At 41.2% G+C, this 26,971-nt stretch overlaps 1 protein-coding gene across 7 annotated transcripts in view; it reads right to left on the bottom strand.

Annotated features, from left to right (window-relative positions):
• Positions 1-26,971, bottom strand: part of Cd47 (CD47 molecule) — a 56,367-nt gene that overhangs the window by 21,473 nt on the left and 7,923 nt on the right. For 6 of the 7 annotated variants that reach the window (XR_007973527.1, XM_052158610.1, XM_052158613.1 and 3 more), the window contains exons 2-4: positions 21,854-22,201; positions 20,931-21,014; positions 4,863-4,952 (exon numbers count right to left, since the gene is read on the bottom strand). Coding sequence is in view for 6 of the 7 variants with exons in the window: in XM_052158610.1 (XP_052014570.1) it covers positions 4,863-4,952; positions 20,931-21,014; positions 21,854-22,201 (522 nt within the window). In the remaining variant the exon portion in view is untranslated. The remainder of the gene's footprint in view (positions 1-4,862; positions 4,953-20,930; positions 21,015-21,853; positions 22,202-26,971) is intronic. The other variant, XM_052158614.1, reaches the window with a different exon arrangement.

Genomic DNA, 26,971 nt, shown 5'->3' on the forward strand with positions numbered 1-26,971 from the left:
CAGACTGACTTTCTGTAATAATATTTGTCAGAATGATATTTTTGTCCTCTTGTTTGGATAGAACTCTCCACTGCAGTGCCATGTTTGTCCTCATTTCCCCAGTCATTTTTCCTGTTCAATAAAAAACCACCCCCTCATTACATCACTTCTACAAGTGCTTTCAAAGGCCTTGTTACTCGTTAATCTAGGCTTTGAAGACTTAAGTGAGACCTCAAGACTCTTGTGATGGGGAATTGATTTCCTCCAATTTCCCAACAACGATCATAGCAACAGTTTCCCAAATAGCACCAAGTGATAACCAAATTCCTCGAGGGGCAATTTTGAGTGGGGATGAGAAGGAAAGTAGATGAAGGGTGTCTAGAACACACAGAAATAAGTCCCAGAAGCTTTCATGTTACACAGTCCTGGCATGCGTGGGTCCCATGGTCTACTTGTGTAACTCCAGTCTTCCAAATAACACTTTGAAGTTTCATCACCCAAGTGTGACCAGAGCAGCGTGTCCATGAAGTATGCTCCATGAGACGTCTTTAATACACAACTCACAATATGATATAAATAGCAGCAGTGTCATCGTGTCACAACTACTGAAGACCAGCTACTGCATGGTTATGTGCAGTCCGGGCAGACAGCCAAGCGCCTGGTTATGATATCCCCTCGTCTCCCAGTGATAAACCCACGGGCACTCCATGTTTCATCAAAAAAGGAAACTGGGCAAAAGGGGTGAACGAGCCAGGAAATGACAAATGTGAACACTGCGTGTGACATTCAAATAGGCCATAAGCAGAGTTACAGGAGAGCAACTGTGGAGATGAGGGCACTTCCACCACGGAGGCCACTCCAGAGACAGCCCGGGCAGCTAAGGGAAGGTGAACTCACTAACATGAATGAAGTGAGGACCATGTGACAGTGGGAATGTCCCTGAGGATGTGACTCTGGAAAACAAACACAAAACAAACAACGAAAAAACAAAAGCAAACTCAAACAACCAAAACCTCAAATGGAAAAAAACCACACACACACACACACACACACACACACCACAGAATTCTGAAACCTGAAACCGAAAGTGCAAAGGTGCCACACTGCAGGCTGATGTGAACTAGGAAGGGAACCAGGATGGTTTACCAGGGGGTGTTTGCTGTTCCCAAGAGTCACCGAGCAAAACTAAAAGCGTCAAGCTGTGCTTAACGCGACATTTTAAATCCTGACTTTTTAGCAGTCTGATTTGTCATGCATTGATATCAACATTCCTATTATTTCCGTTTTCTAATGCACCTAGAGTAGGGAAGTTTTAATATTTTCAAAGGGGTTTTTTTCCTGTATTTTTAATTTTTGTACAGGCTCTTGCTATGTCGCTCTGGTGTTTGTTCTATAATGCTAGGATCACAGGACCACACCACCAACGCAGCTTGTTTTGACAGCATGTTTTGAAGGCCACTCTATGACGGTAATTTTCCTATCTATTATCAAGACCGTTTGCGGAACTCCGCTTCCACAGTCAGGTTCATGGTCATGCAGCTGAGTGCAAACTAAAGATCATCTATCTATATAGGACAAGGGTTAAAAGGAAAAGAAAACAAAGACCGGCCAGATAGACAGGATTTTATGTATAGCTGGGCCTTAAGTCTGAAAGAACTACAATATCTGCAGTATTTGAAAGCACCTATCAGCCATCAAAATGTAGGAAAGGACTTATATTATCACAGTATAGATGAAGAACCTTGAACATTAGGCAGGAGCCAGTCAACAGCATGACTAACTGTTGAGTTGTTCCAAGACAATGGGTCTACCTTAAGGTTTCTATTACTGGGATAAACACCATGACCAAAAGCAGCTCATGGAGGAAAGGGTTCATTTCAGCTTAGAGCTCTCAGGTCACATTCCATCCCTGAGGAAAGTCTACAGGGGCCCTAAGCTGTGCTTCAAGACAGCTTTCTGCAGACAACTGCCCTCAAAGGCTTCTTCTTGCAGGGTCATCAGATTCACATGCAGAGTCAGAGAGATCACTGAGGGAAATGGCCCATAGACCACTACCGTCCAGAATGAAAGGTGAAAAATAACTAGAAATCCAGAAAGGAAGAATCTTGGTTCTGCGTTAACATACATGCGTGACCACACAGGTGGGGCAGCACATCAGAACCAAGGGGCCTTTTACAGGGTGAAGGGGAATGGTGACTGGCTGATCAATCAACTGATTAATCGCTTGCTTGATTAGGGCCAAATACAAGAAAGGCAGATGTACCATCTTGACAGCACTGACTGACGTGTGGTGGCCTGCAAGCCAACAGGCATGGGCACACACGTCCACACCTCAAACCTTTAGCTCAATACCCAGCAGTCCCTGTTGGTATGGGTAGAATAAATCAGCATGGGAGACCAGCGTTCTACTCTATTACAAACAGTTTCATAGGCTCAGAGTTATACCCTAGATATCCATCCATCCTTCCTGCAGACATTCAAGACAAGCAGACAATCTAGTGATTAACAGCACTGTCCAAATCCAGGATGACTGCTGGGCGACTGCGGATAAACTTCCTGTCTCCTATCTACAAAACAGGAACAATAGCCACAGCCCTGGCAGTCCCTGTGGGAAATAAACGGTTTCGGTGGAGAGAACTTGGCACTGTGAGTGACAGCTCCTCAGAGCAAGAGCTCCTCAAATATTCAGCTGCTATTATAACTACTTAACTTTTAATGTGAGGCCAGGCCGGGTGAGTCAAGTACAGAGGTTTGTCTTCCACACAACACTCTAACTCTCCCTCAGGCTCCTCCCTTGGTTAAGATGAACTGATATCAAACATTTCCTACAAATATTTCTTTAGGTTCATATACATACTCTTTAAAACACAACTGGTATAATAAAAACACTAAAAAGAATGTTCAATATAACTAATACAACACTGAGATTTTTATTATTTATTTATTTATTTTTTTAACCTACACATCAAATTAGCAGGAGGTTTTTTAGAAGCATAACAGAGTCAGGACCCTGAGATGAATGATGGACAGCAGCCGTCGGCAGAGGTAGCTGTAACTGACAGGGTGGATCTGGAACACATGCTGGCAGAGTTTATCTGCAGGCTTAAAATATCCCTGCTGTCTAAAAGCTCATGCGCTTTTATCAGAGTTTTACGGTATCAAAATTTGGAAACTTCCTTAATACCCATTAAGATGAAAGTTCAATAAAACATTACACAGCCATGGCGGGAGAGAACGAGCAGTCATGGCAACACTCTGAAGACACCGGGACACGGGGATGAACAAACCTGTAAGCCGTATGAGGCAATTTACCATTTCCTTTTATAGAAGAAAAACGCCCAACAAAGAAACAAAGACAGGCAGCAATGGAAAATGGAAGGAAAAAAAAAAACCCTTATTTCTAGATATGTGGCCATCAGATGATTTGGTAACTTCTTATATAATGTATTCCATAGTCAGAAAATAATCATTAGTCTTCTTCTTTATAAATATGGATGGTCACAAAGAGATTCATTTCTGGTCCATTCCACTGAGGACGGTGTTGCTAATGATAATGTCACAAGCAGAAAACTTCTGTCAACCCAAATTCAACAGCCCTGCTGTGAAATCACTGTATGATCCTTAAAAGGCTGTTTCCTGCCTAAATCACAAGAGAACCCTGAAAGCCTGGGTCTGCCAATGTGGCTGAAAGCTTCCCTTAACACTAGTGATTATGGAGCAGGGCCTGAGGCCATATTCAGCCCTTTCCTTAAAATAAGAGGCTTCCTGAAATTCTAAGATGATTTCTAACAGTGTCTGCTGTTTCGGAGGTAAGGGCTATGGTGTCTTGACAGTTGCCACATTCGGGCCTTGTTCCCCTCTTTTTCCATTTAGACATAACCTGGAGACATTTCTGAAACCACTAAGCATTTCCACAGCCCTGTGCATTGTGCAAACCTCTTCAAACAACCCGCCAGTCATCTCACATCTGTTTTTATGTCTCACCCAGGAGGACACGTGGCCTCACATTCCGAGGAAGGAACTTCATGAACTATCTCTCCAGCAGACACCCTCTGTGGTGATTCACTAGCATTCACCTCTCCAGAGGCCGTGGAGCAAACTTAATTAGCACCATTTTCTTCTTACCTGAGTTTAGTGGTCCTCAGTGACTACATAGGGGGCTTACAGGGCAAATAGATCTTCCATTTTTAAAGCTTGAAAGTTTAGCACGTCACCTCAGAACTTCACCAATGTAGTCAATTTCTCTTACTGCACTGTATGGAAACACCGAGGAAATGAGGCATATTCCTTGAGGAATGGTCACAGGCTGGCATGTGGGTCCTTCTGAGTATAATATAAGCCTGAACTAGAATGCATGTGATTGGCTACCCTGTGATGACAATTCTGTACTATTGATGCAAACCAGTCACCGCGTCAGGTTTGGCTTTCAGAACTTTGGTTATATGGCTGTCAAAGCAAGAGCACAGAGAACAGCCCCCATCAGGGGCTGTAGAAGTGTATATCAGAAACAAACAGGGCTCTGTCTTCAGACAAGCTTCCCCTGGGGAAATGATATCCTGGGTCCCGAGAGCATAGGGGCCCTTTTTCTACAGGCTAGTTAGATAGATGGAGCTAGTTAGACATGCACTGATAATACTCTACAACAGTAGTTCTCAAACCTTCCTAAGACTGCAACATTTGTGGTGACCCCCAACATAAAAATATTTCATCGATTCGTAAGTATAGTGATGGTTGAAGACCCTAATGCAAATATCTGATATGTAGAATATTTGATACACAACCCCCAAAAGGGTCACGAGCTATAGGTTGAGAACCACTGCCCTAGAAATACACATTGTATATTCAGTAATGCATAAATGAAAATAATGCATTGAAATACTTACTTAAAATACCAAACTTTCCCCAGAACAGGAGTATAGCCAAAATTGGGAAAATAACAATGAGGATCTTTTCATTTGGAGAAAACCACGAAACTGTGAAGAAACAAAACAAAAATTATAATTAGTGTTTACCATACTCACTGCTGTTAGTCTCAAATATATCCTTATGACTCTCTAGTAGAAGACAGAAATAACTAGAGCTGTGGGCCATGGTTCACACACACACACACACACACACACACACACACACACACACAGAGGTAAAACATGTTCCATGTATAACTTACTCAATAACCACTTCTTTGACTGTGTGTAGGATGTGTGCATCCATACGGAGCCCAGAGGTTAAGGTCTGGTGTCTTTCTCAATAGCTTTCTAACTTGTTTTATAGGGTCTCTCTCACCCCTGAAGATCACTGATTAGACTAGGTGGTGGCCACTGAACTGCAGGGGTCTAGCTGTCTCTGAGTCTCCAGTGCTGTGCCTCAGCCTCTGTGCAGTTGTTGGGGATCTCAACTCAGACCCTTAATTTTTTACTGCAACCACTTTATCCACTGACCTAGGCCCAGGCCCATAGAACAACATATTTTCCTCAGGAATCCTACGCTCTGGTTACTGGGTATGCCTCATCCCACTCCTGTATCCTGTGTTCTGGGGAAGGGCAGGAAGCAGTGTACAACAGGCTCTGGCTACACGTGTAAAAATTAACTCTGACTCATGATCTGTGTGACCGTCTGACCACCTCTGTTCTTGTTCCCTTGAGTGACATAGATTCTGTTTGTTGAAGAATTTCCACTACTAATGAAGATTATATGTGCAAAGAGCATGAGGCAGAGGCTGCTTACCACTTGCTCAGTGATTGTAAACTGCAGTTATTGTGTGTTTGTTTCTTGAATACCTGTGTGTGCCTGATAGTCATGAAGGAACAGTAAGCGCTCCTCCAAAGCCTGACTTGGGGAACTAGGTAAAGGGACTCTCAGGACCACTAGGTCCTTTGATTACTGTGACTTAGACCAACACAGGTTCCCCTAGCCTTTTCTCAATCTGACTCTGGAAGAGAAGACTTATAACCTGCTGACTTCAAAAAGATAGTTTAATGTAAATACAAGGCACTTGAGGTTATTAAGGAAGCTGTTTAAGTGTATTATAGGTCACAAAGTGAAAATCTATCCAACCCCCGCATTCTATGTACATGGAGTCAGGTACTAAGATTACAAATAAGATGTGTTCAGAGCTTTTAAAATGTTACGTTTTACTTCAACTGATAATCAATCCCCATTGGACTGAAAATTTATGTGTGAATTCTGTTTTTGTCTAACAATGAAATCAAGCAAACTCACTGAAGTATTTCAAAGTTGCCTGTCCAGGGGTGTGTGCTAGATGAAGGGCCTCTTTGCTCCTGGTTCCTGTCTGAAGAGAGCACTGGCTCTCCTGAGATCAACACCATCCATCCCTTCTGCCCTCGGTGTCAATGCAGAAGCCCATGAGCTTTCATTCACAATGACAGCCATGTGTTTCTTTTATTAAATTTACATACTAAATACTGGTGAGAGGTTCTGATTAATCCCTATAACCAAATTGTAAGCTCTATCCTGGAAACACCAGTGCTTCAGCATCTAATGTTCTGCCCTATTCACAGTAGACACATATACTTGCTGTTGAAGATAACAAATATTCCAAGTTAGTGATGTAACCGTGTGCTGGCTGGTATTATGCCACTTTGACACGAGCTAGAGTCATTTTGGAAGAGGGAACCTCAGTTAAGAAAATGTTTCCACTATATTGGCCTACGGGTGAGCCTGTGGTGCTTTTCTTGGTTGACAACTGGGGGCGCAGATAACTGTGGCCAGTGTCATGCTGAGGCTGGCGGTCCTGGGTACCATAAGAAAGCATGGAGAACACGGTGTGAGGAATAAGTCAGTCAGCATCACGCACCCACGGCTTCTGCTCAGTTCCTGCCCCACGTTCCTACCCAGAACTCCTGCTCTAGCCTCCCTCAATGAAGGAAATGAACCCCATGCTGCTTTTGAGGTTGTATCACAGCCATAGAAACCCTAACAGAATGTCAGTCTTCGATGCTCATTGGTTGCAGATCTCTGAGAAACATGCTCGTGGGTATCCTGGATGTTCAACTGTGTGACTCAGTAACCTCTTATACCACTTTATACAGTGTAAAATCCTAGCAGCCAAGAAATAAGGTACTAGTCTTCTGCAAAGATGTGAGCAAAACCTTATGGCTTAATAAGTCTGCTCAATCAAGACCTTCCATTATTCTGCTTTGAGTCATATAGGTTAGCTATTCATTTCTGTATGATATATGGAATTATTAACTCAAGGAAAAGGGGGCACAGTGAATTAGGGACCCAAGTACCTCCTGTTTTCCAACCTCTGCTTCTCCCGCTATTCCCGCCACCCTCAACCTTCTCACCAGGCTTCCTCAGTCCAGCCGTGGCTACTCCATGTTTTTAATGTTACTTGACTTGTGTCTCTCTTACATCCTACATCTGTGTAGACATAAAGCCTGCGAGCTCTTACACTAAAATACAGTGGGTATGTAATCTCATGTTTAACTTGAGTTGACAATCATCTCCCTTCACTGACCTTTCCTCCTAAACACCAAACAATCTTAGGACACAGTAGCAGGAAGCCATTAGCAAAATCAGGTATTTTCAACAACAGTTGTCTCTTCATTTTCAGTTATCCTGCCAACATTTAAAGACAGCCCATCATAGATCATGCTCTCGTTGATGCAGCTAACTCTAGGGGACGCTGACCCTAAGAAGGAATGAAAGTAGAGAACAGATTCCTTGGGGCAGTGGTTTGGGAAGGTCCTCTAGGGAAAGGAACTGATCTGAGTCCTGTGTGGGAAGGAGCCTGCCAGGTCAAGACTCATGTAGTCAGACCTGGCTGTGAATGTCTTTACCTTCTGGGTCATCTTGCTATCCCACACTAAAGTAAAATGTTTGTCAGTACTGCAGAATGGGTCCCAGGATCATGCCAGGCAGGTCCCTGGGAGATAATGGTGCCTGGTGTCTATGCACACCAAGTAGTAAGTGGCAAGTTGGAATGGTCACAGGCAAGCGACGTGGCACTAGAGAAATCGGGAATGAGTGGCTACAACAGAGTCGATGACTACTCAAGACCTGAGAGAGTCTAGGAAGAAGTAATGGGACATGGAAGAGGACAGCTCAAGGACTGGAAGAAAACGATACACAGCAAGAAATATTATGGTCTAAGATTCTTATCAGGAACACAGAAGAATCTGCTAGAGACTGATGCAAACTTCACATACTCTGCTCTTATTACCACACCGAGATGTTTGTATGTTTCCTGGTGGCAAGTGTTTGGTGGGGAGAGTGGTGGGGGGAAGTATGGATACTTCAGTCCTTCTTAGAAGGGAGAACAAAATACCCATGGGAGGAGATACAGAGACAAAGTGTGGAGCAGAGACTGAAGAAAAGACCATCCAGAGACTACCCCACCTAGGGGTCCATCCCCTATACAGTCACCAAACCCAGACACTCTTGTGGATGCCAACAAGTGCTTGCTGACAGCAGCCTGATATGCTGTCTCCTGAGAGACTCTGCTAGTGCCTGACAAACACAGAAGGGGATGCTCTCAGCCAACCACTGGACTGAGAACAAGGTCCCCAGTGGAGGAGTTAAGAAAGGACCCAAGGAGCTGAAGGAGCTTGCAGCCCCATTGGAGGAACAACAATATGAACCAACCAGTACCCCTAGAACTCCCAGGGACTAAACTACCAACAAAAGAGTACACATGGAGAGACCCGTGGCTCCAGCTGCATATGTAGCAGGGGATGGCCTTGTTGGACATCAAAGGGAGGAGAGGCCCTTGGTCCTGAGAATGATCGATGCCCCAGTGAGGGAGAATGCTAGGACAGGAAAGCAGGCGTGGGTAGGTTAGTGAGCAGAGGGAGGGCAATGGGATGGGGGGTTGGAAGGAAAATGAGGAAAGAGAATAACATCTGAAATGTAAATAAAGAAAATATCTAATAAAAAATCAAGTAAATAAAATAAAATAAAATGACTGCCATGGAATTCTGCTGGAGTCTAGCTTCTGCCACAGCCACAAATGTGTTACCTCTCTCTAATCTGTTATGCTGGGGAGGAAATGCTGAATCACTGAACTGGACATTTAAAAATCAATTGAGCTGACTGGAGAATCAATTGAGCTAGACATGGTGGGTTTACTTCTATAATGTCAATTCTCCTGAAGGCTGAGGCAGAAGTATCATGAGTTCAAGGCCAGCCTATATAGCTAGACCCTTTCAAAAAAATAAAGAAAGAAAAATAAAGAAAAAATTAAAAACAAAAACAAAAAAAACCCTCTAGGGGAAAACCCCCAAGGTTTTATACAAACCCATTTAGATGTCCATTAAGCCACTGATTTATAGAAGTGTTGTCAGGTGCCATTAACTCCTCCTCCCCAAGGGGAGTGAGAGACAAGGCGCGTCTCTGAGATCCATTTCAGCTCTGACTTTCTATGGCATTAAGAAAATTAATTAAGCATAAAATGATCTAAGAACAGTATCTCAGAACTAGGAAAGATACTCCAAGGACATTCACTCTGATTCTACCCAAGCTACTGCTGATGACTCTCCCCTACGTGCTCCCGAGTGCCCATTCCACATCAGAAAGATGCCCCCCAGGAAAATCTTATATCAAAAAGACAGATGTGATACTAAGGAGGGCGTGGTCTGTGCATAAGTGTTTAACCCTTGCCTCCAGTGTGACTGTTAAGTGACACGCAGGCCGCCCCTTCTGCAAATGGCCATGCGTCAAAAGGTGAGGGGACAATTCCTCTTCTTCAAATACATGTCTACACAGACCATTTAAATGACATTTTCTCTTCTGGCCTGACAATGCTCTCCACAAATGCCAATGACTATCCATCAAACACACCAACACCGGGCATGAGGATCCCCTTTTGAGTTACTGGTAAAGTCTGTCCAAGAGACTCCCAAACACTACAGGCTATTGCTGAACACAGCATGAACTTCAGACATAGAACCTGGAGGACCTGAGCTGAATCCGGCTCAGCAGCCTCCTTCCTGAGGCCTAACTTCTGTGGAATCAGAATGTACTATGTATGCAAGCTTGCAAAGGAAGATAGCAGTCAACGGTTGATGCGAATGAGCAACCACGATGCGAATGAGCAACCACAGCAGCCAGCACGGTCCAGTCATCCTAGGGCTGAACAGAGGTGCGACCTTGGTGGTAACAGAAAGCTCTTTAGTTGGACCTAAGTAAACCTAGACAACTACACAGGACTAGTGTAAAGTCACGGATCTCGGAGGTGAACCCACAACAACCGGGTCACTAAACTGGCATAATTCCTGAAAATACTCTATATGTGTGCCCACAAGTAAGTGTATTTCTCACACTTTAATAAAGAAATGTTTCTTTGCAACAGAGTCCATTATAAAAAAAAAATCACAGCAGATCAAAATGCAGAAAACAAGAGATTGTGCCAGGCCCAATCCCAACAGATACATCTGTGACATAATTCCCGCATGTAAGCCTTGGGGGATTTTTTGCTGAGGTTGTGGCAGAAAGACTGTTAAGAGCTAGAGGAACTGGAAATTTTCTGTGAGAATGTGTCTCCTAGAAACTACAGAGACAATTCCCATGAAGTCTTATCCACATGGCTACCTAAACAAGGACAACACCATTGGTCATGCTAACCTCAGACTGGGAACACTCATGAAGCCTCAACTCCAGAGAAAGAACTACTGGCAACTGGGGAATGCTGAGAGTGGGAGATAGTTTTCTTGAGGGAAGAATTCCTTAATTGGTCATCCAATACCCAGTAGTCAACCATGCAAGCATAACACATACAAGTAACATTATATGGACCTAGCAATTTGTATTTGAATATTTAGAAATGTGTGAGTGTGTGTGTGTGTGTGTGTGTGTGTGTGTGTGTTTCAAAAAAACAATTAAATACAAAGACACCTTGAGTTTGAGAGAATAAGGGATGCCTACAGTGTAAGGGCTGGAAGAAATAAAAGGGAAGGAAAATGATTTAATTTCAAGAAATAAAAAATACTCTGAAATATACATATATAAATCTCCAAAACATAGCAAAATGAGCTTTGGCAAAAGATCACAATAAAATTTATAACATTAGAATTCAAGAGAAGTCTTGACTTGATGCTTCAGGATTATGATGGCTCCTCTGGGGTGTCAACACAGCTAGTTTACATTTGCGAGTCAGAATTCTAAGGTGACCTCCCAAATCCCCGACACAATTACCTGTGCAACTCTCTTTTTCTGTATATAAGACTGAGTATGTTATTGAGTTCCTGTAACTATTACAAGTAGAAAAGGAAGTTTGCTGACACAATTAAGATGACAATCAGTTGACATTAACAATGGGAGGTTATCCTTGAAGGACAAATGTTGGTCTAAACAAATGATTCTTTTAAAGGGCCCTGGGCTCAGTGAGATAAAAGTCCCTTGCCCTGGCTATGCACATGAGCAGGACAACACGGCAAAGGCAGCCTGAACCTGCAGTAATGGAGGTAAGACTCAGGCAAACACCCTGCAAAGTAGGGCCCTCAGCCTTGCTATGTCATGGAATTGAGTTCTGTGGCAATTATGTGAGCTTTTAACAGGTTCATAAAATCCCAGTGAGAACAGGCTGTGGTCAGTATCTTGATTTTTGTCACAGAATTGAAAATAGGGCATAGTCACATCATGATCAGAACTGTAACACCATTAGCTAACAAATGTGCACTGCTTCAAGCCTTAGCACTTGTGACACTTAACAGAAAAACTCTGTGGTAGCTTCGTGTCATCACGAGAAACACAGTTTGTTGCATGTTGATGACAACAGAACTTACAACAGTGTTAAGCTGATCTCTTAATGCAAAATCCGGAAAGCTTAGGTCCCTAGAGTACCTATCCTAAGTAATTGATAATAGAAACATTAATGACTAATTTTCATTTTTATTATTTACATATTTATAAATGTTTTTATAGTCATTATATCTTGCACTATTTTTTCAAGCCAGGGAAATCCAGGTTAAAGTCCTGGATGTGTGTTTGACCTTGAGCACATTACTTGAATCTCATTTGCTCTCTGTACTGAGAAGAGGTAACACCTACCTACGTCTGTGTCCCAGAGTTTTGAGCATGTGACATAAATAATGTATCTGGGATGCACTCAGACAAATGTGAGGCCATTCCCCTTGTCATCTCTACTGTACTCACTACCTAGAACCAACACCATATCCATGCTGCCCCACCTCAGCACCCGACCCACTGTTAGTACCTAATGAATCTTTGTCAAGGAGATAGCTTATTTCTAATTCAGAATGCTGTGATGGAGATGGCATCCTCATTTTGCTGATTAAGGACCAAAGACTGAGAGTATGTGACTACTGAATGCACAGCCATAAATGGGGCACTGTACCACCATCTGCAAAGCTCAGAAGAGGTTAGAAAAATAATGTAAAAGCCTGAGGACAGGGCTTAGTATTGTGGAATACTGTCTTCTAAGCCAATGTGACAAAGCCATTGTTCTACTGAACTCACAACAACTATGATTACATACACAAGATCTGCATAAGATTGGAGCTTTCAGTGTCCTGTTATGGAGGGGAGAGGGACTCAACAAGGTCTCAGCCTTCTCTGAGTTTAAGGAGACATGATTTTAGGGGTTTGTTCTTGGGGGGGGAGGGTTGTTTGTTTGTTTTGTGGTATTATGTTACATCTTTGCCCAGCCTCAAGGACTTGACCTGCCAGAGATAACAAGAGAATGAAGAAAAGACAAACATACACACACATACACACACACACACACACACACACACACACACACACACACACACGGTGGGGGGGAGAGAGAGAAAGAGAGAGGGGGTCAGAAATGCTGGGGCTGGGTGGAATGGGCTCTGATGGGGAAAGTGCAGCACTCTGGAAGCTCAGCATGCTTATTTTGTACAGTTGAATAAGGAGGCAAGGATATGACTTACACGGACATTTAGCTAACCCGGAAAGCAACAGTCTCCATTAGGGGAGCAGCTTTCAGGCTATAAAATATCAGAGGCAGGAGATAAAGCTATGGCGGACATTTTCTGCACACACTAGCAGCATCCTCATGGGCCAGGCAATGGCGTTGCCATTACTCTGAGCCTCACCCCCAAGGGGTGGTAGCAGGCTTTGTGATTTTCCTATGGACCTTGATATGGACATGGGCATGTCAACAGCCCATAGTCATTCAAGACTTCGCCACTCCTCACAGTCTAGACATTCGTAAGTCGGTCCTGCTCTTGCATGTAAACACTCCCCTAATGTTTCTAAAAGCAATCCTTATAAAATTGTTAAATTTTGGATTTATAAATTATTCATTTATAAATTATAAAATTTTAAAATATCCATTTATAAGTTATAAAATTATGGATCACACACTCATACTCAAAAAGGATGTGAAAATAGATGGGGAACTAGCTGGAAAGAAGAGTGGAGATCAGTGGGAACAAGAGGACAGAGGATAATGGGGTGAATGCAATACATTATACACATGAATGAAAACCACTACTATATTTAATAAATACTAATAACCACTTTTAAAGAACCTCAACACGGGGTAAGTTGAGCCTTTTAAGTCTTCCTATATTAGGAAATGATGAAGTACAAAACAAAAAGGGGGGGAAAGCTTTCTCTAGACTCAAGACCTGGAGCACCGGCCTAGAAACGCTTGAATGTCAGACGGTGTCTGCACACTGTCAGCTCTTGTGCTCCAAAGCCACAAATGGTCACCATTACCTGTGTTCTACTGAATTCAATTACGTCCTGGACAATTTCTCTTTCTCATTTATGCTTACATTTGCAAAAAAAAAAAAAAGTGCAACACAGTAAAAATGATTTCTAATACCTAAATCTCTAAGTCCACAAAATAAGCATGATTATCGTAACAAATATATATTCTTCCCAGAATAACGTTGCATGCCAAGGTTTATTTTACTGACTCCTTCCCCACTCAAAATGGCTCCAAGAACACAGAGCCGACCTACAGGATGAGAGAATACCTTTTGTACAATGTGCTGGACAAGGGATTATCACCTAAATCCTACCAAGAACTCCAAAAATTAAATACCAATTTATCTATCTGGTCAACAACTGGGCTACAGGACTGAACAGAGTCCTCAGAAAAAGAAATCATCCAATTAGCAAGTCATCCCAAACCATCCACTTAACAAGCAAGCTTGAGACTTGAACAGTTTTCAGAGGGAGGAAGACAAAGAAATAAAAGAACCCTTGAAGAAATGCTAAACATCCTTAGCTTTGAGAGTCCATCTCATTCTAGCTAGAATGCTTAGCATTAGGAAAATAAATGATAAATACTGCTAAGGATTTAGGAAAGGTGGAACCTTTATACACCACTGGAAAGAATATAACACTGTCACAGGAGCAATGGAAATCAGTGAAGATGTCCATCCAAAAACTAAAAGTATAACTACTATAAGTTCTATCTATATGAGTCCTAAGTAAGCCTGTAATATTCTTATATTATAGCATTACTCCCAATAGCCCACATGTCCATCAACAGATAGAGAAAAAAGTGGTATATACAAACAGTGGAGTTTTATTTAGCTATAAGAATAAAATTATAACATCTGTGGGAAATTAGGTAGAACTGGGGATCATTGCTTTTAGTAAAATAAGCCATCCTCACATATCCCTCTTGTTTTACATGCATTTACATATATGTAAATAATTATGTATATGTAAAACATGTAAATAGAAGACCTGGAGAAGGGAGAAGTAGGTTTAAAGGAAACAGAGGCAGGAACAGGATGACAGGTTACATGGGACATGAAAGCTGAAGATGAGGTGTAGGGAGAAAGGGACCAGAAAGCAGGGTTAAGGTTGGGGGAGGGCAGTCAGGGGGCAGATGAGAACCAAGTCTAAGGGTATACATGCATGAAAATGCTAAATTTAAAAATGCAACCTTCTGTAAACTAGCTATGAAAGTTGCTAGGACCTGGACTTTGATGCCAACAGCCTCAAGGTTCACAGCACAGCTGATATTTTGACTCCAACATTCCCAGAGTGCACCATGGGACTGGGTCTTTGGCTTTAGTGTTTAACATGGAGCCATGCCTTTGGCTCCAGTAGTGAGCAACTGGGATTCTAACTCCAGCTCTCAGAAGCTGATGGAGTTCAGAGTGAGACTAGCAAGTTTAACACATGATACCGGTGTGTGGCCCATTAGTGACCTTGCTATCTATCACCCTGATAAGCCTAGACATCTCAGCAACCTCAGATCACTTTACTAAGATCAACATCAAACTTGATCAGTCTCCATGGGAGATCTCCACGCAGCAATCCTTTCTAGGAAAAATCACAAACAAACCAACATCCACATAGAACTGGAAGAAACAGAACTAAAGCTTTAAGACTAATCCATCCTAACAATGAACAAAGCATGACAAGGAAACATAATGTTATACAACTGCCCAACACAACCCATGCAACCTTTCACTGATTCCAAACTCATTACATAATAGGTCACAAATCAATCTTTTAAAAAAAAAAAAGCTTAGATAATCCCTTGTCTTTTATTAGAACACCGGGAAATACAAGTAGTAATCAACAGGAAGAGAAACTATGAAAATGGTGAGAGATAAGACAATGTATTTTGAAACCAGAGGGAAACAACCTCTGGGATACAGCTGAGGTAGTCCTGAACTATCTTGTACAGGATGATGAGCACCGGGAAGTGAGAAACGTCTCATAGAAACAACACAACACACTTCAAGGTTCTAGAACAGCAAGAGGACAACTCCAATCCCAACAATGGCAGAGAATAATAAAGTTAGTGAGAGAAATTGATGACTTAGGGACTAAAGAGCAATACTGAAGATCAAAGGCTTGGTTAATGAGATTGATGAGCCCTTGGCCAACCTGGCCAAAACTAAGCGGGAGATGTCCCAGAGCACCATTAGGGACACTTTGAGAATACACACTCCACAAAGCTACAAAAACCTAAGAAGAAGTGGATGAATTTCTAAATGCATATCATTTATCAAAATTAAAGACAGAAGATATGAGTAATTTAAATTGACCCATTACAAGCAACAAGATTGAAGCTTTAATCAACAGTCTCCACACAAAGAAAAGCCCAGGATAGCATGGAATTACTGCTGAATTGTACCACAATTTCAAGAAAGATCTGATTCCAACAGTCCTCAATTTGTTCCACAGAATAGAAAGGGAAGGAACACCACCAAATACATTCTACAAAGCGATTATTATGCTAGTATCAAAGACATTTAAAATAATAGAAAAAAGAAAACTACATAGCAATTTCCCTTAAGAACATAGGTGCAAAGTTTCAAATTTCTTAAATTCAAGAACATATTTAAAAGATCCTCCATCCTGAACAAGTGAGTTTCATCCATTGGTTCAACATACACAAATCAGTAAGCACATACCATATAAAGTACTCAAGAATTATAACATTATCTCAATAATAGAGAAAAGACATCTGACAAACTTCAAAGTGCCTTCATGATAAAACTCCTGGATGGATGGAGAGTATATATATATACTATATATATATATATATATATATATATATATATATATATATATATATATATATATATATATATATATATATATATATATATATATAGAGAGAGAGAGAGAGAGAAAGAGATATGATATAGATATAGTGTTATATGTATTATATATAAGTGTAATATATATGCATATATATTATGTGCGTGTGCCATATTGCCTATATATGTATATGGCAAAATAATAAAGACAAATACACTAGAGCCAACATTGTAATAAACAGGGAACAACTGAGAGCATTTTTCTCAGAAATCAGGAATGAGACAATACCCACTTCACTGCTCTAAGTCAATGTAGTGCTTGAAGTTTTAGCCGTAAAACAGAAGAAAGACATGAAAGGAACAGAAACAAGAAAGGAAGAGGTCAAACTATCCCTATTTGCAGATGGCATGAATATATATTTGAAAGATCCTATAGACTCTAACATACAACTTTTAATAAAGTTGCAAGATACAAAATAAATATATAAAAATCAGTAGCCCTCATAAATACTAACAATGAACTTACAGAAAAAGAAATTATCTGTCATTTCCAACCCAGTTAGGAATAGAACCAACCAAGGGAGTGAAAAACATCAGCAATGAGAACTTCAAAACATCGACAAAGGACATCAAAGGAAATACTAGACAATGGAAAGGTCATTCCACAGGACATCAAAGGAAATACTAGACAATGGAAAGGCCATGCCATACACCTGGTTTGATGAAATTAATCCATACGCCTGGTATGATGAAATTAATATCAAGAAAATGTCTATATTACCAAAAGTCATTTACAGACTCATTGTAATTCATATCAGAATTCCAATGCTATTATTTAAAGAACTAGAAATAAAAGGAAAACTAATCCAAGCGTCCACATGGAACTACAGGAGACCACAAAAGGCCAAAGGTATCCTAAGGAGGAAAGCTTGGCTGGAGGTATTATGTTTATGACTTCAAATTGCACTACAGAACTACAGTGATAAATTGCAGATAACAAGCTAGGCAACGAGGCCAATGGAACAGAACACAGAAACCAACAAAGATGTCAAAAATATGCAGTTGAAAAAAGACAGCATATTCAAAAGAACGGCGATGGCCAAATTGGACATCTTCCTGTAGAATTTTCAGATCCATTTTGTTTACCCAGTATGAAAATCAGCTAGAAATGGATCAAACACCTTAATTTAAAACCGAAAACACTGAAATTATTAGAGCAAAATACACAGTATAATTTCAAGATAAATGTTTAGGTAAGAACTTTCGGAATAGATCTGTAATAGTGCAAGAACCAGCTTCAAGTATCAACAGATGGAACTACATAAAATTGAAGGTTCTGCACAGCAAAAACACTATTAGCCAAGGCAACAGACAGCAACAGTATCTTTAACAGCTATACTCAAATGGACAAATATCAGAACTTACAGAGTGAAAACTAAAGAGAAACAAAAAAAAAAAAAACCTGTCAATCAATAAGTAGGCTATTACATGAACAATTCTCAAAAGAAGAAACACAAATGGCCAAGACGTATTTTTAAAAGTGTTCAGTATCCTTAGTCATCAGGAAATTGCAAATTAAAGCTACTTTGAGATGCCATCTCATCCCAGTGAGAATGGCTATCATCAAGAAATCTGACAACAGAGCTCACAAGGATTCCAGGAAAGAAGAAACATTTTATTTATTTATTGCTGGTGGCAGTTCAAGCAAGTACAGCCATTATGAAAATAATTATGGAAGTTTCTCAAAAAATTTGAATTAGAAACCTATATTGTATAACCCAACTACAACTCTTAGCCACACACCCAAATGATTGTCTAGCCTACCAAAGAGACAGGAGCACAACCATGTTACCACTGCATTCCACACAACAGCAAGGGCATGTGGCTACAGCCTAAGTGAATGATGGATGGATAATGAAAAGTGGTATCCATGCACACAGGATTTTATTCAGGCTGCAAGAAAACAAGACAAGGAGGCTTGCAGGAAAATCGATGGTTCTGGAAAGACAAAAGACACATGTTCTCTTTCACATGCAGATCCTAGCCTGGAGAGAGAGAGAGAGAGAGAGAGAGAGAGAGAGAGAGAGAGAGAGAGAGAGAGAGAGAGAGAGAACAGACAGAGAGACAAAAGAGAGAGAGAGACAAAGAGACAGAGAGAGACAGAGACAGAGAAGGAGGAGGAGGAGGGGGAGAATGATGACGATGAAGAGGAGGAGGGAGAGAGGGAGAGAAAGAATGTAAATATAGGTAAAGTCTAAAAAAGATCTATAAAAGAGACCAAGAAACGATGAAATGGATGATTAAAAAAGATGGAGAGTAGGCAAAGGACACAGGGCACATGAATGAAGCAGAGACTGGGGGAGGGGCTACAAGGAGGACCAGGAATAACATAACAGGAGCAGGGAGATGAGTGGGCAAGAGAATCGGCTAAAATCCACTCTGAAAATGCCATGATACCATTTTAACCCCATGAATGCTAATTTTAAAACTAAAAGACCTACAACTTTTAAAGAGAGACGACGTTACAAAACAGCAGCACCATATCACAACACAGATGCAGAGAAATTAGGTCATTCATATTGCTGACAATAACAAAAAAAAAAAAAAAAAAAAAAAAAAAAAGAACAGCCACTCTGGAATCCTGTTAGCAGTCTCCTTTAAAAAAAAATCAGCATAGACTTAATGGATAACCCAAAATTGAAATTGATCAAAATGTCTTGCAGAGGTGAATGATTAAACAAGCTAATAAAAAAAATCAATGGAATACACCTTATTTAAAAAAAACCCACGGGGTTAGTATTTGTTCTGAACATGTGTTACAATGTCGACAAGCAAACAAATAAACTTAGTCAAACATAAGAAACCCACCATCTCAAGGGCATCATGCTGAGGGGGACACACCTCAGAAGATCGTTTGTTATTCCTTGATTATAATTCACATATACTCATTATAATTCATATATATTCACAATAACTCAATAATTCATTGATGAATTATTATTGAGTTGACAGAGTCACAGATATGGATGATAATTTAGAGTCTGCCAGTCAGGATAACTCAAGGTGTGGTGAGTGCCCAAAGGGTTACCATGGAGATGCTTGGGCATGTATCTGCTCCATATTGCAATCACAATGGAGGTTAGCCAAGCGGGATGAGATAGCAGAGAACCTCCTTAGGTTCTGATACCATGGCACAGCTACATAAGATGCAACCACTCAGGGTGACTGAATGAAGACTACAGAGCACCTCTCTGTCTACCTCTGCTTCCTCCCAAGCAACACCGGATACTTTTTTTTTAAAGTAAAAGGGTATAAAAAGTCACAAACTTCAAGCTTCTGGTAGAATTTTTACATTGTATACAACGAATCATTGTCCCATCTCACTGGCTCTTAGTTCTATGGTGGTGGTGGAGCAGGTATTTTGCAAACAAGGATAAGAGTTATACACCGAATAAGCTCTGTCTTCATCTCAGACACTGGGATTCTCTTCCCATTCATCTCTGCTCCATTTCTGTCTCTTTCTGTCTCAAACTAATGGTTTTGTTTTGTTTGTTTGTTGTTGGTTGATTGGTTGATTTTTAATCAGTTTTCCCCTCAGTGACTTGAACCACTGTTCCTAATGTCTGGCCCATGAACCTATCCACTCTCTCAGAAAACCTCCAACTATGTAGATGATGATCGATCTCTTGCTGTATACATGCCTGACTGACTGGATTGATCTGAAAGGTAGATATTTCTTTAAAAAAAAAAAGTTTTAACCCAAATTAACATCAGTCCTAAAGTAAAATCTATGCGAGCTTCTGTGCAGAGGCCTTCTAGATTCTCCTTGTCCCCGAAGCCACTCCTCCCTTCTCAGCAGACTTCCGGGCAGCACATGGACACCACGTCAAATAAACACCCCGAGAAAATGAGATTTCCATCCTCATTTTTTGAGATAGGCAGGTTGGACTCAGTGAAGTCTTCCTTGATGAGTGGGGTGAACAGCAGTCCTGATAGGGTGTGTAACTCAGACCGCATGATCTCTAATCCTGGGTCAGAATATTTAATCAGGACACCCTCTCCCTCCCCTGAATCTGCTAACAGACATGTTGTAATTTTAAAAGCAAGAACAGATGGGAAGGAGCTGACCTAGTTGAGCAGTCCTGAGCCCACCCAGAGCTGGGTCTCAAAGTGTCATCAACCCTGAGGTCTGCAAATACACCTTCTGGTTTAAGTAGGGCTTAAGATATACTCTTTAAAACTGTTAGGATTCCTTGTGTGTGGTTCTAAAAAATCAGCCAGCATAGCAGAAAAATAGAAAAAAAAGAGACTATTTCAGATAACAACACTGCTGTCCACAACTCACCAACCCACTCATGGAAAGTCTGGATGCTAGCACCAAGACTGAATTCAGTTCGGTAAGGTTCAATCCCTGCTTCCCCCAGTGGCTGGCAACTGTGGCGAGCTGGCCACAGACCCTCCAGGAATCAGCTTGATTACCTAATTTGCAACCTCCTTTCTCCTTCTCGTCCCCTGCCGGGGTAGTGGGGTAAGAACAGGCTGATCCTTGGTCAGTGTTGAAGGCTATAAGACCACAAAAAGACGAAATAACCAGGAGGAACTTCACAAATTAATAGAATATTAAAAAGTACATTTTGTTCTCAAAAGTTTATTTTGGTTTGGTAAGGTGAGGTCTTGCCCTGAAGCTCTTCTGTCACTCTGTCACTATGGAGTCCAGGGTTGCCTCCAATTTGCAGCAATCCTCCTGTCTCAGCCTCCCATAATTGCTGAGATCACTCATGGGCCACCACATTCAGATATTACATTTGATGATAATGAACAGAAACACTCATTACCTCCACAGAAGAGTTGTTTTTAACAGTAGGTTTCCTGTTGCCCAGACTAGCCTCAAATGTGTTATATAGCTGAGGCTGGGCCTTGCTCCCGAGCTATAGATGGGAGACAATAGTCTGGCTACTCTTGTGCTCTGTCTAAGAGGGTCAGTTTCATTAGGACACAGGAGGCCTTTAGGCAAATTTTACAGTCTTACCTTTCCTTGCTTTAAGTCTGTTTTCTCCTGCTGAAATAGAGTACCTGGAGGAGGTGACTTATATGCAGCTGAACTTGGTTTCTGGTTCTCAGGTCTAGGAGTTGCACTGCATGGTGTTGACACCTGTTCAGCTTCTGAAAAGGATCTGTGTGCTACCTCACCACACTGTGGAGGAGGTAGATGAAGAGTGTGTGTGTAGAAGAGAAAGAAACACGAGTGCCAGGCTCGCTTTCTCTCCAGGTGGCTATCCCACCTGCCTGAGAAGACCCTTCATTCCTCCTAGTGACTTCTTCAAGGTCCCACCTCACAGGACTCCCACAGTGGCAACCGCATTTCAACACGCGCTTCACAACAGGCAAACTGTGCCACTTACCGGTGCGGTTTTTCAGCTCTATAACTGTTTTGCCTTCTCTGGATAACTCCGTCACTTCGCAAGTGTAGTTTCCCACCACCGCCTCACGGATATCCATTTTCAAAGAGGCGTCGCCTTTGAGCAAGTCTGAGACTGAGATTTTTGCACTGGTAAAGTTTTGTTCTATGGTTGTGCTATTTTTATTTCCATCATAGATGAAAATATACGTCTTGTTGAACTTCCACTTCACAAACATTTCCTCAGTGCTCTGTGCCTCCACGTTACGGACGATGCAAGGTATGACCACAGTTTCATTGCATGAAGTGAACTCTACGGATTTGATGTTACTAAACAGGAGCTGAGCTGAACCTGGAATACAGACAGAAATATTTCATTACAATCTGCATATATGATGCATTATCTTAGGTGTGTTACAAACCCTTCACGTAAACAAAACTACTTCAGTTGTTCATTTGCACTTGTAGTGCAGGAACAAAGAGGAAAATAGCAACAAATTATTTGCACACCAACTGGTAGACTATAACTTTTCATTTTTCAGTCTTAATGATACAAAGTATACATACCATGCATCTTGGGGATAAATTTACCAATTGTGATGGAATATGCAAGGTACAGTATCTAGCTTTGAAAGCTCTGAAGTAATCATGTCTGCTTACTGATATATGTAGAAAGGTACTATCCTTACTATGGGAACATCCTGAATAGAAAACCAAATATTCTGTTCGGGCTCAACTTCTATTCACGTCTTCTAGATGGAATGTGCTAAAGTGATATGAAATTTATCTCTTCACTCAGGCTGCATAACCCCCCCAAAAAGTGGCCAGTTCTATTTTACTTTAATATACAAAGCAACTGGAATGAATCAAATCTTATCTTTCCAAGAGGATGGGAAGTCTTGGAATACTAACGAGGGAAAAAAATGTTCTCTGTGGCTATTTCCCACTTCAAAAGAGACAGCGATAGACACTTTGTATGCAGGTCTCACAAAGGATTACACACAATTGAATGGCATTTTTCCTACCCCGACATTTCATTGAATCTACAGAACAATTTTGAAATGTAGATTACAGGTATTTCTGCCTCCAATAAACCATAAACTACCCTAAAAGCCAAGAAACACGTCAAAAGCAAGAGCAGATGCTGCTGATGGGGAGGGAATACCCACTGGCTCCTCTCGATGGCTAAGGGTACCCGAGTGCCCTACTTGCCACTGGACTCAAATGGCAAAGGCGTGGAGACACTCCAGTTGTGTTATATGGCGTGGCCATCCATCAACAGCTCTTAGCTGGGTAGCTTGTTGACATCAAAACCCAAAGTACCAATGAATAGAAAACATTAACGCCATTAATCTTTAATATTTCCTCCTTCTATGTAAACTAGACATAAAATTGAGGGCATAAAATGTTACTCTAATAATGAACTTATTACTATAAGCTTTTGTAGTAGGATGTGTTTTTTTTTTTTTTTTAAATTCCTCAGTTTCTGGTGTTATCCCTCCCTTTTCATTTCTGGTTTTGGTAATTTGGATACTGTCTGTTAGCCTGGCTAAGGGTTTAATCTATCTTGCTGATTTTCTCAAAGAACCAGCTCCTGGTTTTGTTGACTCTTTGCATAGCTCGTTTTGTTTCTACTTGGTTGATTTCAGCCCTGAGTTTGATTATTTCCTGCAGTCTACTCCTCTTGGGTGTATTTGCTTCTTTTTGTTCTAGAGCTTTCAGGTGTGCTGTTAAGCTGCTAGTGTAAGCTCTCTCCAATTTCTTTTTAGAGGCACTCAGAGCTATGAGTTTCCCTCTTAGGAGTGTATTCAGCAAAACTGGAAAATCTGGATGAAATGGACAAATTTCTAGACAGATACCAAATAACAAAGTTAAATCAGGGTCAGATAAGCCATTTAAACAGTCCCATAACTCCTAAAGAAATAAAAGCAGTCATTAAAATCTCCCAACCAACAAAAGCCCAGGACCAGATGGTTTTAGTGTAGATTTCTATCAGACCTTCAAAGAAGACCCAACACCAATACTCTTCAAACTATTCCACAAAATAGAAAGAGAAGGAACACAACCCAATTCATTCTATGAAACCACAGTTACACTGGATATTCTCCCTTGGAGATGGAATAGTTTCTATCTAATCAGGAACTTGTCACAATTTCCTTTCATAGAGGACTTCATAAGAGTTTTTTTCTACTTCTATCATGTTTAATGTTCCAAATAGTTTTTAAAAACTGGCCGAGTGCATATTACTTTTAGCTTCAGAAGATATTATATACACTTAAGAGGCATTTAACGATTATAAATTATTTTGATGACTTAAAAATGTCAATACTGAGATGTATATAAAAAACTGAAAAATGAAAGAAAAAAAGAATGTAATTATTAATAAATACTCGTCCGGCTGAATGTAAATAAAGACCTTCACCAGAATACACTCTGGACTGTGTTCAAGAAAACTCCAGCACAAGTCCTCTGCCTGGCACACTGGCGCGCAGTGCTGACCAATTCAGGTTTCTATAGCACGGTTCCATAAGAAGGGTCAGAGTGAACAGCGGGTGACTTCCTAGAACACTAAGGAGCCACCCAGGAGAAAACAACTAAGAAATGCTCCTTAAGCAGCACGCACCATGCTGCACAAACACAGGGCAACTGCATCAAACCGGATGCTGTGGCTTCCCCTGAAATGCGCTGAGCCCTCTGGACACTCCCAGGAATGCACCATCTGAAGCAGCCTTGGGGGCATCCACGGTTCACCTTTCCCAGGTCTCTAGATTTTTAGCCACCTAAATATTAGGAAGCCCCAGGCTTCATGTTCAATTACAGTCTCTATACCCACGGAGTTTTGTGTTATTTCCCTGGCGAAAGAGACACACTGACGGCAAGGAATCACGTTGTACAAAGGGAGATGGGGGAGAAGTGACATCACAAAGGAAGTATCAGAAAATACCTGGAAATGGACAGAAAGTTCCCCAGAGTGCCTTGTTAGTGGGTGCTGGGCACTATCTAGCAAATCTGCAATTTTAAGATTCTAGACAGTTTCTGCTTCCACTGACTTCAGTTTGACCATCTACAACTGTGTACGTTGTTGGAATGGGGGAAGGTCATTCACAAGGTTCTTCTATAGAGACAGAAAATGTTCTTTGTCACTCATCTGTAGCTCACAGAAGAGGGTCGCAACAATATTAATTTTAAAAACCTGAAGATCCTGACCAGTTTTGCATCCGTTATTAAATCCGTTAATAAATCCGTTATTATTAATAAATCTGTTAATAAAAAGTAGTCTTGCTTGTCTCTGCTGTGTCTGCTCTGCCGATTTGCCTTCAAAAGTGGTTTTGTCCGCCTGCTGATTTGTTCCTTAAGAAGTAAAATAAAAATGTTGATGCTATGTCCATTTTATAGCAGCATGAGTCATTTCAAGATTTAAAAATTATATTCGCATGAGTCAGTTCAAAGTTATGCTTTTCCAGAAGATTCCAGTGCAGGGATCAGCCGCTTTATGAGGTCTTCCCCAAGAAGACCCCAGGTAGGAATGAGGTAGCTGGTGACACTCCACAATTTGCTAACTCGCTTGGAATATAGCTCTTTCAGGGGACGCCACTAGCTATTAATTATACTGTGTTACTTCTTGCAGTAAAAAAAAAAAAAATTTCATAGCTGAAGCAGTTTAAGCAGAATAAATGCTGTCAGTAAAGAAAAGTAAATCTTACCTGGCTAAACCAAGGCAACCTTCATAATGATGAGTAAGTAAGATTAGCCCCAGGTATCCCTAAACATGTTGTTAGAAACAGTAACATCGGCTGATATGGGCTTTTCTCTTTTGAGGAAATTCTGGCCAACACAGAAAGTAAATGGCAGTAAATAATGAACATGAGAAAATTCATCCAGGTAAGACATGCTGGAGCAGTCTTATTCCAGAGGATGGAAACTTAACCTATGATGCCACATAATTACAAATTAAACATAAAACAATTAAGATTAACTTATATCAGCCGGGCAGTGGTGGCGCACGCCTTTAATCCCAGCACTCGGGAGGCAGAGGCAGGTAGATTTCTGAGTTTAAGGCCAGCCTGGTCTACAGAGTGAGTTCCAGGACAGCCAGAGCTATATAGAGAAACCCTGTCTCGAAAACAAACAAACAAAAAACAAACAAGCAAAAAATATTAACTTATATCAGAGGCCAAAAATATTAGATCTCACAGCTTCCATGAACATAGTTGGTTCCACCAACAGCACAAACCTCCTCAAGTCCGTCCTGAGCACAGCTGTGCAGGGGCAGAGCGGTCTGATCTGTACATTGCTCATGTGTTCAGCTCAGAAAAGTAGACGTGCAATCAGCAGTTAAGAATAGCCTGGATGAAACACTAGCAGGATGGAGGGATGGATATGATAATGAAAAAAAAAAGAGTGGGACTTATCTTTAGGCATTTAGAATTCTCATGGGGGTAATGTAAGCAGGTTATACAACACAAGGTCACACGTGTAGCTCTTCCTGCACCAACCGTGCTGTGGAGGGCAGAAATTCAACCTGTCTAGCAGGTTTCTGAGGAAATTTGCATTGCTCCAGAAGAGCAGGAGGTTGTCACATCGTCGCTGCTCATCAGGGCTCCTAATGTCTTCAGACATGCCATGTAAAATGTCTCCCCTTTTAATGACTCTGAGACAATTCACCGTCTGCTTCTCAGCCTGGGCTCCCCAGCAGCCCTCTCTCCCTGCTTAACTCAAATTGCGTCCTTCCAGGAAGCCTGAGGCTTATAACACTTCCCACATAAACTTACCCACAGTCTTGACTATCCATAGGTTTTTTTTTTCTCTCCCTTCCAGAAACGAGTTCTTTATGCACAACTTGTTTCCATTGCTGACTCATGTCCATCATCTAGAGGTCTCATGGGGTCCATTTATGATGTGTTTTAAATCATCTTAATGTATATATGTGAGTATATACATATAAAACTGTATATGCACCAAACTTTAAAAAGCCCTCAACTCATCTCTCTTATCCAGCATCCTAAGACAACGGTCTATGTGCATCTTCTGACCTCTGTGCACTCCCAGACTATGACAACAGGACTCCACTCTGCTCACTATTACTGCACCGCTGCTTGCTCCAGCTCTTGTGCAAATCACT

This window comes from Apodemus sylvaticus, chromosome 15 (assembly GCF_947179515.1).
Source record: "Apodemus sylvaticus chromosome 15, mApoSyl1.1, whole genome shotgun sequence".
NCBI lineage: Eukaryota > Metazoa > Chordata > Mammalia > Rodentia > Muridae > Apodemus > Apodemus sylvaticus.